The sequence below is a fragment of the Osmerus mordax genome, chromosome 3, assembly GCF_038355195.1.
Source record: "Osmerus mordax isolate fOsmMor3 chromosome 3, fOsmMor3.pri, whole genome shotgun sequence".
NCBI lineage: Eukaryota > Metazoa > Chordata > Actinopteri > Osmeriformes > Osmeridae > Osmerus > Osmerus mordax.
In genome coordinates, this window is record NC_090052.1 from 2,835,405 (window position 1) to 2,850,371 (window position 14,967).

The following is a 14,967-nucleotide window of genomic DNA, read 5'->3' on the forward strand; positions in this document are numbered from 1 at the left end:
CTATTCCCCTCCCTTGCCTCCATCTCGACTCCTGGCTCTCATCTTGTTGACCTGGGACTCAGCGATGTCCGCCCGCTCCTCCGCCTGCTCCAGCTCGTGCTGAACCTTCCGGAACCTGGCCAGGTGGGCGTTAGCCTGTTCCCCCTGAGGAACACACACCAACAAGACGGGTTGGTCACACATCATTTGGACAGTCAATAGATGATCCTGATGAAGACAAGTTCAATTTGAGTTTTAAGTATTAAGCAATCCGCAAATTGGAGGGTTTAACAAACAACTCAACGTCAAAATCATCAGTTCAGACACAGCAGTATACTAGCAAAGTCTCGCTGAGGCTTGAAGGTCACAGGACGGTGTTTATAGTGAACAGAGAAAAACAAAGATAACATGCAGCCAATGTGTGTTCATGTATTTATGTTATTATAGACAGGTGGACCCTACATCATAGAACTGTGGCTGTCATCAGAACACAGTGGGCTGCAGAAGGAGCAGACTTCACACTTAACGATACCCCAAGAATTGGCACCCAGGTGTCATTAGTTCAAAGTGAGGGAATAATAACCAATCATTAGATGGTGTTACTCACAGCCTCCTCTGCTTGTCTCTTGTAGCCTTTGACCTTCAGCTGCAGCTTGTTGACCAGGTCCTGCAGTCTGGCCACGTTCTTCCTCTCCTCCTCGCCCTGCAAACACGGTCCTGCTCATTACTCTCAGTTCCTCGATCAGACAATCAATCGGCCAATACATTAATGACATTAATTCATTGATTAATCAAGAAAGCAAGCAGGTCAATCAGTCAAAAATATAAATGAAATCTCGTGATTCTTTACCGGTTTTGTACAGAATCACTTTGTCATAAAGTATAAGTTTTCAGTTGTCAAAAGTGTCAACATGTACATAACGGTATCAATGTAATTAAATGTAATATAAGGAAATAGAATCAGGATCCAGAGACCGATGTGTGTCCTACCTGATAGGAGAGCTCTTTGATCTTCCTCTCGTACCTCCTCACCCCCTTCATGGCTTCCCCTCCTCTCTTCTGCTCCGCCTCCAGCTCACTCTCCAGCTCCCTGACCTGGTACAACACATTTACATTTAGTCATTTAGCAGACGCTCTTATCCAGAGCGACTTACAGTAAGTACAGGGACATTCCCCCGAGGCAAGTAGGGTGAAGTGCCTTTCCCAAGGACACACCATCATTTTGCACACCCGGGGAATCGAACCAGCAACCTTCTGATTACTAGCCCGATTTCCTAACCGCTCAGCCACCTGACTCCCATATGACACAAGAGCCTTTTTCAACCTCTCTCTCTCTTCCTCCTTCTTTCACTTTCCCTCTTTTACACCTTCTCACCTCTCGCCACACATCGTCTTCCTCCCTCTCATCCTCCCTCCTTCTCTTTCTCATCCTCCCTCTCTTTCTCCCTGTCTCCTCTATCTCTCCCTTCTCACTCTTTCTTCCTCTCTCCCTCACTCTCTTCCTCCCTTCTCCCTCCTCCTCCCTCTCTCCTCTCTCTCTCCCTTCTCCCTCTTTCGTCCTCTCTCTTTCTCCTCCCTCTCTTTCTCCCTGTCTCCTCTCCCTCCCTTCTCCCTCTTTCTTCCTCTCTCCCTCCCTTCTCCCTCCACCTCCATCTCTTTCTCCCTGTCTCCCTCCTCCCCCCTCTCACTCTCTCCCTCCTCTTCCCAGCACGCTCTCCAGCTCTCTAACTTGAGGGAGGTCAGGGTTCAGTTCCAACAAAAGAACCAGGAAAAGCTTTCTTCACCAGAGAATTACTCTTTCAAAAGTAAATTGTCATAACATGATGCAGTGTTTTGATTAGATGATAAAATCCCATGCAACAAATTGTATTCTGATGAATTACTTATTCATAACTGACTGCAATATATAGACATATATTCCAAATTTACAGTATATTCTTATTAAAACTGTTTACATTTGATGACTTTCAACTGTTTAAACAGATTTACAGCTGTTAAAACGGTGTTACATGTATTTAATTTACAGTCATTCAAGCTGTGTCCCATGTACAGTATGTGTTTCAACATTCTTCATTATTTCAACGTGAGAGGGGTTTTCCCTGGTCCTCACCCTGGTCCCCAGCTTCTGCAGCTCCTTCTTCCCCCCCTTCAGGGCCATCTGCTCGGCCTCGTCCAGACGGTGCTGCAGGTCCTTCACCGTCACCTCCAGGTTCTTCTTCATCCTCTCCAGGTGAGCGCTTGTGTCCTGCTCCTTCTTCAGCTCCTCTGCCATCATGGCCGCCTAGTGACACCGGGGCGGAGCATCATCAGGGGGATCATAGCGCAGCTGTTAAACCCTGTATCTCTGCAGTAACATGGTTGAGGTGTAAACCTAGAGGAGAGCCCTGTTTTAGACTCATTACATTTACATTACATTTAGTCATTTCGCAGACGCTCTTATCCAGAGCGACTTACAGTAAGTACAGGGACATTCCCCCGAGGCAAGTAGGGTGAAGTGCCTTGCCCAAGGACACAACGTCATTTAGCACAGCCTGGGAATCGAACCAGCAACCTTCTGATTACTAGCCCGATTCCCTAACTGCTCAGCCACCTGACTCCCTATCGTGGAGACTCATCTCCACGGTCCTCAGTTTCCACGGTTACAAACGTACGTCCATCATGGCCTTCTTGGCTTTCTCGTCTGCATTTCTGGCCTCCTGGACAAAGTCCTCCACCTCTGTCTGGAGTTGTGAGACATCAGCCTCCATCTTCTTCTTGGTGCTGACCAGACTGCTGTTCTGTTGGATGGAGAAAAGTAACAATTAACTCTCTAGGATACAGAGTATGTTTGACAAACTGAACATGCACCAAAGGTGTTTGATTAGATAGAACCTGCTGTTGTTACATTGTCCGTTTCTTCTAACATTTATTGTCAGAAATTACACTTGTAACAAAGACACCAAAATGTGATCTCCTAAGTGTGAGACTCCTAACTGATCATTCAAAGTAATGGGGTTATGGAGTCCATCCTTGTCCCAGTGTCACAGCCTCTAGCCTGTACCTCTAAAAGCATATTAACATGTATTAACCTTTAAGTAATGTTATTATCCATGATACCATAATGAAGTTAAGGTAGCTACTCAATAACTACTTTGAAATCCTTTTATAGAGAACTTAATTCAACAGCCTGCAGCAGCATTTCCCTGAATTCCCAATTTCAAACAAAGAAACATACAAACTAATCTAATGAGTGAAACATCAATTTAAGAGTGGCAAACGGTGTATTTTGCAGCTGCAAAAGGCTGCTAGAGGAGCTAGAATGGATGGAGGACAGACACGTCACAGCATGAGCTAAGCCATGCTGTTTCCTGAGTGCGGAGATTGCCCGGCAGGTGTTCTGCAGTACCTGGGCATGCAGCAGCTGCATCTTCTCACTGGCGTCCACCAGCTCCTGCTCTGCCAGCTTGCGGCACCTCTCTGCTTGCTCCAGAGCCGCCCTCACCTCCTCCAGCTCGGCCGTCACCAGGACGTTCCTGCGCTCCACCATGGACAGCTGCTCCTTCAGCTCCTCTTGGCCGTGCAGGGCCTCGTCCAGCTGCACCTGAGAGTCCTGGGGGAAGCATCGGAGACGGACGCAGAGAAAACAAGAAGGTTCCAGAACATGTCGACTTGACTCCTGAGCAGCTTGTGGATCGCCAGAGATAGAGTTGGGGCGGTTATTTTCATTTATTTTCATGCGAGGACATAACAGAGATAGGAGATCAAAACTGATGTACTGGATACACAAAACTGGTCAAATAACAGTTTTGTGTATCCTGTAGGTATGTGATGTGAGAGGAGGGTTGCAGGAGAACCAGGCCTGACCTTGTGCTGTCCCTGCAGGTTCCGGAGCTGCTTGTACGCCTCAGCAGCCTGCCTGTTAGCATGTCCGAGCTGGATCTCCATCTCGTTCAGGTCGGCCTCCATCTTCTTTTTCACCCGGACCGAGTCGTTGCGGCTACGAGTCTCGGCGTCCAGGGCACTCTGCAGCGTGTCCGCTATCCTCTGGTGGTTCCTCTTCAGCAGGTCCACCTCCTCGTCCTTCTCTGTGATCTTCCTGTCCTCCTCAGACTTCACCTGGTTCAGCTCCAGCTGCAGGTGCAGCATCTTGGCCTCTTCGTGTTCCAGAGAGGACTGAAGAGGACAGGAAACAGCTTTGTTGGACCGTGCTTTTACACCCTCAACCTTTCGAGGATCGAGCGCTTATCCGAGCCGTGCCCGTGCATCTTCCGTTCAAACCAAAAAACGTACTTAAAAGAAGGTTACGTCTTTTTCAAGCAGGGCTGCTTATAAGGAGAACATGCACACCGAACCAAGTACAGTCATGTATAGTTAATAAATAATTGCCCAAAAATAGTTCAGCGTAGCATCGTGGAATACATGTTCTGTATTGAGGGTATTATGGGTAAGCTAAGCTAAGCTAACCTTGATCTCCTCCAGAGCCAAGGTATGTGAAGCTAAGCTAAGCTAACCTTGACCTCCTCCAGAGCCAGGGTATGTGAAGCTAAGCTAAGCTAACCTTGACCTCCTCCAGAGCCAGGGTATGTGAAGCTAAGCTAAGCTAACCTTGACCTCCTCCAGAGCCAAGGTATGTGAAGCTAAGGTAAGATAAGCTAACCTCAGCCTCCTCCAGAGCAGTCTGGGTATCCATCTTGTCTTGATCGGCTTGTTTGGCAGCCTTCTCCAGCTCATGGATGGTCTTCACAGACTGTCCCATTTGATCCACAATCTCCGCGACCTCTTCTACAGAACAATGTGTCAAATACAGTTACGGTTTGAATCATATCAGCACAATATTCATCCATTTGAAAAACATAAAACAATAAATAACACCCGTTTGTTGTTTCTGGAGGAAGTGAGGTTCCTACGTTGAAGGTTCTTGTTCTCTCTCTTCATATTCTCCAGTTGGTCCAGGGCCTCCTCGTAGGAGTTCTTCAGTTTGAAGAGCTCGGTGCTGAGAGAACGAGCCTCTCTCTGAGAGACCTCCAGCTCAGACTGGCTCTCCTCAAACTTCTGCTTCCACTCTGACAGAACCTGACAGAGGAGCAAAATCCAGTCGGTGAATATGAGAGTTAAGAAGTGTGTGAGTTCAAATGTTTGTATTTGTGTGTTACCTCACCAACCCAACTCAATCGACAACGCATCGCAGCCAGTGTTGTCACCGTTGACCTCTCACGTATAGCATGAAACATTATTATCAGGACACCCTGCAGCCGGTTTGTCCTTACGCAGCATTCACCCGACACCATTCTCACCACTCATCCGAATATCACGTATCCACCATGTCAAAGTTCCTCTGCTTCTTGTCCAGCGTGGCGTTGGCAGAGTTCGACCTCTCTATCTCCACCATCAGGTCCTCCACCTCGGCCTGCAGCCGCTGCTTTGTCTTCTCCAGAGACGAGCACTTGGAGTTCACCGCCTCCGTCTGCTCCTCCGCGTCCTGCAGACGCTGGGCCAGCCTCTTCCTGAGGGACACAACCAGCCAGCCCTCAGTGGTGTTTACTAATATTCTCTTCAACTCACTTCTATATATGGAAATTCAAGTGTTCAGGTAATTCTGTGCTCAGTTACGGAATAAATTATGATACATAGGTAACGGGAGTCAGGTGGCTGAGCGGTGAGAGAATCGGGCTAGTAATCCAAAGGTTGCCAGTTCGATTCCCGGTCATGCCAACTGACGCTGTGTCCTTGGGCAAGACACTTCACCCTACTTGCCTCGGGGGAATGTCCCTGTACTTACTGTAAGTCGCTCTGGATAAGAGCGTCTGCTAAATGACTAAATGTAAATGTAGGTGCAAAGTGAGAACACAAGGTACCACACACAATAAGATGTACACAATATTAAACATATAGGTATAGAAATATCTAGGAAAAGCAGTGGAACAAAATGACATTTAAACATAGCTGTTGTCTGTGGAACAAAATGGCATTTGAACATGGCTTTCTAGCACTCGCTGAGCTAAAGCCAAATATCACTGAACCATTTCTGGAGATCCCAGGTCTCCCCCCATGCATCCCTTTGGCTAAAATCACCCACTAAATGAACACATAAATGACATTCAAAAAATGAATACATGACGATACACGGACATCAGTTGACGTGGATACTTTTGTGTTGTATAGTCTGTCTTGGTGCGTTGCGCGGGTCCTTACTTGGCCTCCTCCAGCTCCTCGGTCCTCTGGATGGCGTCCGTCTCGTACTTGGTCCTCCACTGGGCCGCCTCAGAGTTAGCCTTGGACATGCCGCGCTGCAGCTCAGCCTTGGCCTCCTGCTCCTCCTCGTACTGCTCCCTCAGCAGGTCACAGTCGTGGCGGGACGACTGGAAGCTGTGCGCCAGGGCGTTCTTGGCCTAAGGAGAGCACAGTAGGTTGAGATGACGTCGAAAGGTAAATCGAAAATGGGGGACAGTGTGCTGAAACTTTGAGGTCTATCTATTGGTGTCGGTCAAACCTTGACTTCCTCTTCCAGAAGACTCTTCAGCTCTTCGATTTGCTGACTGCCGACTGATTTTACTCTGCTCAGCTGGGTGACAGAGGCCTCCCTCTCCTCCAACTGACGTGCCAGCTCACCTGCTCGGAGAGCCAATGGACGATAATGGGACCGATGTGGTGATAAAACCATGTTCTTCTCCGTAGAAAACCTGAAAACTCGCTAAACTAAGCCAAAGCTAAGGAAGAGGCTTCAGGAAAGCACCTCGTTATGTCACCATCGAAACGTTACAGCACGAAACATTCATGAACAAAGGTTCTCCAATTCAGTCAGGGAGTCAGGGAGTCAGGTGGCTGAGCGGTGAGGGAATCGGGCTAGTAATCTGAAGGTTGCTAGTTCGATTCCCGGTCATGCCAACTGACGTTGTGTCCTTGGGCAAGGCACTTCACCCTACTTGCCTCGGGGGGAATGTCCCTGTACTTACTGTAAGTCGCTCTGGATAAGAGCGTCTGCTAAATGACTAAATGTAAATGTAAATTCAACAAACTCTAATGTGTGATGAATCAAAGGGATGAATCTTAAAAAGTCTTCTGTCTCCGCTCGCTGTTTCAACGGATCATCATGCATTTATTCGGAAAATCAATGTAGGAAAGTAGGTAGATATTAGGATGTAAGGTGTGGGGTCGTACCGTTTTCGGTCTGCAGGCGAGCGTTGAGGGTGGTGTAGTCACTCAGGGACCTCTGGGCCTCCTCGGCCTTGGTCTTGAACTCACTGCTCTGCTCCTCTAGACTCCTGCACTGCTTCTCAAGGTTAGCCTGAGGTAACACAGGCAAACCAACATTGATTTGAACTCTCAATTTTCTCTGAGGTGTTTTTTCAGACGTTTGCCTAAGATATTGAAAATTTCTGAAAGATTAAAGCTAAGGTAAGTAACAGTCGGTGGACCAAATAGCTAACAGAGTTGGAGTGGACGTTCCTGTACCTTGCTTTTGAGGATGCTCTCTGTGTTGCTGGCCAAGTCATCAACCTCCATCTTGTATTCACTCTTCTCCTCCTCCAGCTTCTGCTTGACTCTCTGGAGGTTGTCGACCTGCTCCCCCAGCTCCGCCACGCTGTCTGCCTGCTTCTTGCGGAGAGCGGCGGCGATGGACTCGTGCAGCAGCGTGGACTCCTCCAGGTCTCGGCGCAGCCTCTGGAACTCAGAATCCCGCTTCTTGTTCATCTCGATCTGAGCGGCGGTGGCTCCTCCGGCCTCCTCCAGCCTCTCGCTGATCTCCTCAAGTTCTCTGGAGAGATCCGACCTCTGCTTCTCCACCTTGGCCCGACCGGACCGCTCTGCCTCAATCTCCTCCTCCAGCTCTTCGATACGAGACTAGCAGACATCATGGTACATCATGAGGATCATGAGTTGTATCACACTTTGATTTCAGATCATAGTTACACTTCGGCATGATAGATATGGAGTACATGCATAACTCAAATACCTGAAGCTCCTTTATTTTCTTTTGAAGCTGAGTGCTTAGAATTTGCTCATCCTCAATTTTACTTTGCAGGTGGCATAGCTCAAAGTCCTTCCTGAAAGAAATATGTTTACATTTGAGAAATCTTGCTATGATAGGGTGCGGTTTCCCTCTCCCTAGCATGACAATAAAACAAACTTTAGTATGTGTTGGAATATTGAAGCTGCTACAGTGTATGGACCAGTGACTACTTTTTGAGTCTTTCGTCCATCCGTTGTCTCTCGTTCTCCAGGTCCATGACGTTTTCCTGGGACAGTTTGAGGTCTCCCTCCAGCTTCCTCTTGGATCGCTCGAGATCTGCTCGTACCTTCTTCTCTTGCTCCAGAGAAGCTTCCAGCTGGGCCGACAACGGACCCACAGTAAATACGACACGAACGCAAAAAAGGCGTTTAGCAAAAACGACAAGATGGCGTGCCGACATGGAGTCGTCTATGTATGAACATCAACAACAAGACAGTGGAGACGTGGGATTAAGTCCTTTACAGGGATGCACAGGGTTAGGGTTGCAGGTGTGTCTCCAAACCACCTCTGCTACACTTACATCATCCACTTGTTGCTCCAGTTTGACTTTGGTCTTGGTCAGAGTGTTGACTTTGTCCTCCTCTGCCTGAAGGTCATCTAGAGTCTGTTGGTGCACCTCCTGCAAGGCTTTGATCTCCTTCGAAGACTTCATCAGATTCTCCTCAAGGCTCGTCAGCTCCTCGATCAGATTCTTCACCTGAGTGGACGTTTTTCCCCCCAAAACATCAATGAATTGTGTTTTTTATGAGGTTTACCATGTTTTATAGCTACAGTACGTGCAGTGTGCTGTGTGTGCATCGATGCGTGTCTCCAACCTTGTTCTCGGTGGCGTATTTCTCCTTCTCCACCTTGGCGATGGTGAGCTCCAGGTCGTCTATGTCTCGTTTGAGGTCCGAGCCCTCGTCCTCCAGCTTCCTCTTCTTGGCGGTGAGCTCGGCGTTGACCTCCTCCTCCTCCTCCACCCTCTCCGAGAGCTCCTTCACCTTGGCCTCCAGGTGGATCTTGCTCTTGATCAAGCCCTCACACCTCTCCTCGGCATCAGACAGGTTCTCTCTCTCCTGCTCACACAGAAGCCAGGGTCATCAGGAAACAGGAAACAACCGGGGCCACCTGTACGCCATAGCTGTTTGAACGTCAACAGAACTGAACGACGTTGAGCTCAAACACAACGTTCATGTAAATTAGTAAGTGCAGCAGGTCAACTTTTGGGGCCAGTTTTACAAACTGCATCTGTTACATTGCCAGATGACCTACTGCCTGAATCTGGAGGAAGAGGTCGTTCTTCTCCTGAAACAGGGCCACCATCTTCTCCGCCAGCTCTTTCCTCCGGGACTCCGACTTGGCGAACTCGTCTTTGAGGCGAGTGAACTCCTCCTTTATGGTCTGCATCTCCTTCTCTGCCTCAGCGCTTCGGAGCAGAGGCTTGATCTTGAAGAACAGCCTCATCCACGGCCAGTTCTTCACATTCATGAAGGAGCGGATGTTGTACTGGATGATGAAGATGGATTCCCTGTGGAAACGCAGAGAGACAATGGTGTGATGGAATGGATTCCCCTTGGCACACACCTTTTATCCCAGCCTGACAAGTGAATGTGGGAGTCAGATGGCTGAGCGGTGAGGGAATCGGGCTAGTAATCCGAAGGTTGCCAGTTTGATTCCCGGTCATGCAAACTGACGTTGTGTCCTTGGGCAAGGCACTTCACCCTACTTGCCTCGGGGGAATGTCCCTGTACTTACTGTAAGTCGTTCTGGATAAGAGCGTCTGCTAAAATGACTAAATAAATAAAAAATAAAATATAAATAAATAAGAATGTACGTTGTATGACAACCCTGGAGCCAGTAAAGGCAGACGCCTTCAGGACCACAGACGGATGCCCCTACATGCAAACATACACTTCTGGATGTATGTAGGTGGTTTTAGCATTTGAAGATGATCTTTGTATACAGCACACATGCACTTGTTCACCAGGCACTGGTACACCGTTTAGCTTGGTGAGTTAGCGACCGTGTTTTTCATGCAGGGACTCAGATTCACGGTCGGAAGTAAAAGTGACGGTCGGAACGTCACTTTTACTTCAGGAAACAAGTGTTTACGTTTCTACCGTTTCTGGGACATCTCCTTGAACTTCTGCCTGGCGACAAAGCCCCTGGATACCGCCTGGATACGGGTCATGAGGACGGCCAGACGTTCGTCCCTCATCTCCTCCAGCAGGCCCAGCAGACCTGCTTTGAAGAACACCTGCGGAACCAGGAACATACACCTTTAAAGGATATGTAAACACCTGCAGAACCAGAAGCATGCACTCTAAAAGCATTTTTTAAAGAAAGTGGGTCTGAACATTTTGTTGATCTTGCTGTCTCAAATGTGAGTCATCAGATGAAAATAATATTTTATAATATGCTCGATCAATTTCACAAACATGAGAACTCACAGTTTACTACAAAACATATGAATCATTGGATTGATATACTTTGATTCTATGGCAAATGTTTCAAAGTAAAAGTTTTAAATTTAAATTGTTCCTAAACTGTTCAAATCCATTTAGAATGATTTGATGGTTTGAATATGTTGCATGTTGTTGAATGAAAATGTGGTAATTGTAGAAAAACGAAATATATTAACGATAAAATGATATAGTATATTCAGTGTACCTTGCTCGCATCGGCTTTTAAACGTATCTAGTATTGCTCCAGTGTGAGAACTGACGATACCTTGGTGTACCCAAACTTGTACTGAGCGTGGTCCACTTCGATGGAGGACAGGAGTTTCTCCGACGCCTTCTTGCTGTCTATGAACTGGCCCTCAGGGATCGCACTGGCATTCAGGATCCTGTACCTGCCACAGGAACCGTCCACATTCCACCAAGACATTGTGTTTATAGAGGCCCCTTGGTAACAAGTGAGGTCTGCTGTCTTTGAGAACGACATGAAAATGACTGAGGTTTGATCCCAGATACAAAACAATGTTGTATTTTAGAATGACCTCTGCTTGAAGTCTCCGTACAGGACCCTGCTGGGGAAGCCCTTCCTGCAGATCCTGATGCCCTCCAGCACCCCGTTACACCTCAGCTGGTGCAGAACCAGGTGGTGGTCCATAACTCCTGCACGGGCCAATACACGTCAATATCAACACAGGGCATCGAACCCGGGTCTCTCCCATGTAGAGACCTAACTCAACTAGAATGAGAGGGCTGTAACGTGTGGGCTATCTCTGAGGGGGTACCCAACCAAACCACCTCTGCTACGTCCCACAACCTCACGTCTTTAATAAAGGCTTAGGAATCCGACCTGCAACCCTCACCAGGTGTCTTGGTCTCGTTGGGGATGATGCACCTGACAAAGTGGGGGTGAGTGGACCTCAGGTTCGCCATCAGTTTGTTGAGGTTTTCCTAAGGGAGGGCGAGGAACAAGTGGAGAGAAAGCTCAATGTAGTAAGCTCATCAAACAGGCTGCCTGGTCTCCATCTGGCTCTGACATGGGTTTAAATGAGAGGTTTGTTTTACCCTGAAGAGAGCAGAGACGGTCTGGAAAGACGACCCTTTCTTCTTGGCTCCCTTCTTGTTTGTGTCAGCTACAGTGGAGAGAAAGACAGAGACAACTAGACGGATGAAGGCCAACAGTTCAATCCTAAGCATTAGTACACCATCATAAGCAACGTGATGATCACAGACCCACCATCAGCATGATCACAGACCCACCATCAGCATGATCACAGACCCACCATCAGCATGATCACAGACCCACCATCAGCATGATCACAGACCCACCATCAGCATGATCACAGACCCACCATCAGCATTATCACAGACCCACCATCAGCATGATCACAGACCCACCATCAGCATGATCACAGACCCACCATCAGCATTATCACAGACCCACCATCAGCATGATCACAGACCCACCATCAGCATTATCACAGACCCACCATCAGCATTATCACAGACCCACCATCAGCTAAGGAGTATGTGGCAAACAGCTGTACCAGCAGCCTGAGAGCAGCCTTCTGGTACAGCTGCACCACCGTGTCGTTCAGAGGGTCCTTGTTCTTCTCCAGCCAGCCGCCGATGTTGTAGTCCACAGTGCCGGCGTAATGCACCAGGGAGAAGTGGGCCTCCGCCTTGCCTTTGGCAGGCTTGGGCCTCTGGAAATTACTGTTCTTCCCCAGGTGCTGGTCGTAGAGCTTGTTCTTGAAGGACGTGTCTGTGGCCTTAGGGAACATACACTCCTCCTCCAGGATGGAGAAGATGCCCATTTGCTGAGGGGTCAAGGAAGGTTCATCATTTACATTTTGTGCATTGTATCACTATAGAAACGATGTCCGGTTTTATCTTGTATGATTACATTTGTCGTCTCTGTGCACTTGGAATCTTTGAAGCGTTACTTTGTAATACTAATATGGAGTAACTAAGTGTTTCTACGAATATGGAGTAACTAAGTGTTTCTACTAATATGGAGCAACTAAGTGTTTCTACGAATATGGAGTAACTAAGTGTTTCTACTAATATGGAGTAACTAAGTGTTTCTAGGAATATGGAGTAACTAAGTGTTTCTACGAATATGGAGTAACTAAGTGTTTCTACTAATATGGAGCAACTAAGTGTTTCTACGAATATGGAGTAACTAAGTGTTTCTACTAATATGGAGCAACTAAGTGTTTCTACTAATATGGAGTAACTAAGTGTTTCTACGAATATGGAGTAACTAAGTGTTTCTACTAATATGGAGCAACTAAGTGTTTCTACTAATATGGAGTAACTAAGTGTTTCTACGAATATGGAGTAACTAAGTGTTTCTACTAATATGGAGTAACTAAGTGTTTCTACTAATATGGAGTAACTAAGTGTTTCTACTAATATGGAGCAACTAAGTGTTTTCTGGTGTGCACTACCTTCTCAATCAGCTCAATGCAGGCAGCCAAGTCCATGCCAAAGTCAATGAACTCCCACTCGATGCCCTCCTTCTTGTACTCCTCTTGCTCCAGGACAAACATGTGATGGTTGAAGAACTGCTGCAGCTTCTCATTAGTGAAGTTGATGCAGAGTTGCTCCAGACTGTTCATCTGTTGAATGAAATAAAACCATCAGATAACACATTAGACGCGGCACCTTGGACTACTACCAATCATTTAAATTGTACTACTAATAGTTTTCATTGTTCTACTAAGGGATTCATTTAAAATGAACTTCTGACCATTTCAATTGTGCCTTTACTACTACATTGTTCATACATTACACCCCTTCGCTACAAAACTGTTTTGTATTACTCACCTCAAAGATCTCAAACCCTGCGATGTCCAGGACTCCAATGAAGTGTTGCCGGGGCAGTTTGGTGTCCAGCTGCTGGTTAATCCTGATCACCATCCACATGAACAGCTTCTCATACACTGCCTTGGACAGTGCACCCACTGAGTTATTCACCTGCAGGAGGGAGGATTTAAGCACACTTGTCTAATGTGGGATAAATCAACCCCAGTTACTTCATTCTGTAATGGATTCATGTGATCCATATATTGTATTGTGTGTAGTGATGTGTATTTATATTGTATTTATTTGACTTTGGGGTTATCGAGAGATCGAGAGGCTGATGGTCCAACTCATGTTGGAATAACGTGTGTGTTACAGAGGTAGAGTAACGTGTGTTACAGTGGTAGAATAACAGGTGTGTTACAGTGGTAGAGTAACGTGTGTTACAGTGGTAGAATAACAGGTGTTTTACAGTGGTAGAATAACAGGTGTGTTACAGAGGTAGAGTAACGTGTGTTACAGTGGTAGAATAACAGGTGTGTTACAGTGGTAGAATAACAGGTGTGTTACAGTGGTAGAATAACAGGTGTGTTACAGTGGTAGAATAACAGGTGTGTTACAGAGGTAGAATAACAGGTGTGTTACAGAGGTAGAGTAACGTGTGTTACAGTGGTAGAATAACAGGTGTGTTACAGTGGTAGAATAACAGGTGTGTTACAGTGGTAGAATAACAGGTGTGTTACAGTGGTAGAATAACAGGTGTGTTACAGAGGTAGAATAACAGGTGTGTTACAGAGGTAGAGTAACGTGTGTTACAGTGGTAGAATAACAGGTGTGTTACAGTGGTAGAATAACAGGTGTGTTACAGTGGTAGAGTAGGTAGAGCACCTGTTGGACTGTCTGGCCCTTGGTGACGTACTCATTCCCCACCTTCACCCTGGGGTAGCAGAGAGCTTTGAGAAGGTCTGCTGAGTTCAGACCCATAAGGTAGGCCACCTTGTCTGCCACTGGAGGATAGATACGCCACCAAACAGGTCATTGTCACGGATCGAGTCACATTTTAGAGATCGTAAAAGGTCCTAATGGAACCGGGGCAGTTCAGAACAATCACCCTCAGTGCCGTCAGGCTCTGCCTGCTCCTCTCGCTGCTTCTGCTTGAACTTCATGTTCCCATGATGCATCACTGCACCGGTCAGCTTGTAGATGCCTAGCTTCTCCTCTGCGTTGAACCCCAGGATGTCTATAGCACTCTGGGGAAGACAGATAGTGAAGCCGTCACATATCAAATTCTACGTCAGTGCAGCGTTTTCTGAATATGGCCGCTTGGATGAAAACGTTATTTTCATCCGAGCTTTATTTAATTGATCACTGTTTTGAATAAAGGCATCCTCGAAATGCTTACATCATGTTAGGGAAAGTTCTAACATGGCTTGTGATAGCCATACTGAGATACAATCAGTGAGCTGTGAGTCCCATCTGGGTGATCAAAGTTTCATGCAGAACCATCACCACGAGAGAATGGATCCGAACCACCTCTGCTACATACTCACGTCCGTGGCCATGAGCTCCTCGCTGTCATTGATGCTGAGCACGGTGAGCTCTCCCTGGCTGATGAAGGGGTAGTCGTAGGGGTTGGAGGTGATGAGCAGCATATCTGATAGGCACACACAGATGGAGTCATGATGCGTGGATCCACCATGAGGCCATCATTAGACCAAAACAACATAACCGAGGTGCAAGCTCGAGGCAGGA

General features: G+C 47.1%; 1 protein-coding gene across 1 annotated transcript in view; it reads right to left on the reverse strand.

Annotated features, from left to right (window-relative positions):
- LOC136938223 (myosin-3-like) overlaps positions 1-14,967 on the reverse strand; it is an 18,062-nt gene continuing 3,095 nt past the window's right edge. The window contains exons 9-38 of the mRNA XM_067231513.1: positions 14,766-14,869; positions 14,327-14,465; positions 14,104-14,222; positions 13,240-13,389; positions 12,861-13,031; positions 11,921-12,227; positions 11,473-11,540; positions 11,271-11,358; positions 10,953-11,070; positions 10,682-10,805; positions 10,072-10,208; positions 9,224-9,479; positions 8,785-9,027; positions 8,490-8,666; positions 8,140-8,285; positions 7,913-8,003; positions 7,411-7,800; positions 7,117-7,243; positions 6,449-6,567; positions 6,151-6,347; positions 5,279-5,462; positions 4,866-5,031; positions 4,616-4,740; positions 3,823-4,131; positions 3,365-3,568; positions 2,631-2,756; positions 2,090-2,260; positions 970-1,074; positions 587-682; positions 1-144 (exon numbers count right to left, since the gene is read on the reverse strand). Of these exons, the coding sequence (XP_067087614.1) occupies positions 1-144; positions 587-682; positions 970-1,074; positions 2,090-2,260; positions 2,631-2,756; positions 3,365-3,568; positions 3,823-4,131; positions 4,616-4,740; positions 4,866-5,031; positions 5,279-5,462; positions 6,151-6,347; positions 6,449-6,567; positions 7,117-7,243; positions 7,411-7,800; positions 7,913-8,003; positions 8,140-8,285; positions 8,490-8,666; positions 8,785-9,027; positions 9,224-9,479; positions 10,072-10,208; positions 10,682-10,805; positions 10,953-11,070; positions 11,271-11,358; positions 11,473-11,540; positions 11,921-12,227; positions 12,861-13,031; positions 13,240-13,389; positions 14,104-14,222; positions 14,327-14,465; positions 14,766-14,869 (4,901 nt within the window). The remainder of the gene's footprint in view (positions 145-586; positions 683-969; positions 1,075-2,089; positions 2,261-2,630; positions 2,757-3,364; positions 3,569-3,822; positions 4,132-4,615; positions 4,741-4,865; positions 5,032-5,278; positions 5,463-6,150; positions 6,348-6,448; positions 6,568-7,116; positions 7,244-7,410; positions 7,801-7,912; positions 8,004-8,139; positions 8,286-8,489; positions 8,667-8,784; positions 9,028-9,223; positions 9,480-10,071; positions 10,209-10,681; positions 10,806-10,952; positions 11,071-11,270; positions 11,359-11,472; positions 11,541-11,920; positions 12,228-12,860; positions 13,032-13,239; positions 13,390-14,103; positions 14,223-14,326; positions 14,466-14,765; positions 14,870-14,967) is intronic.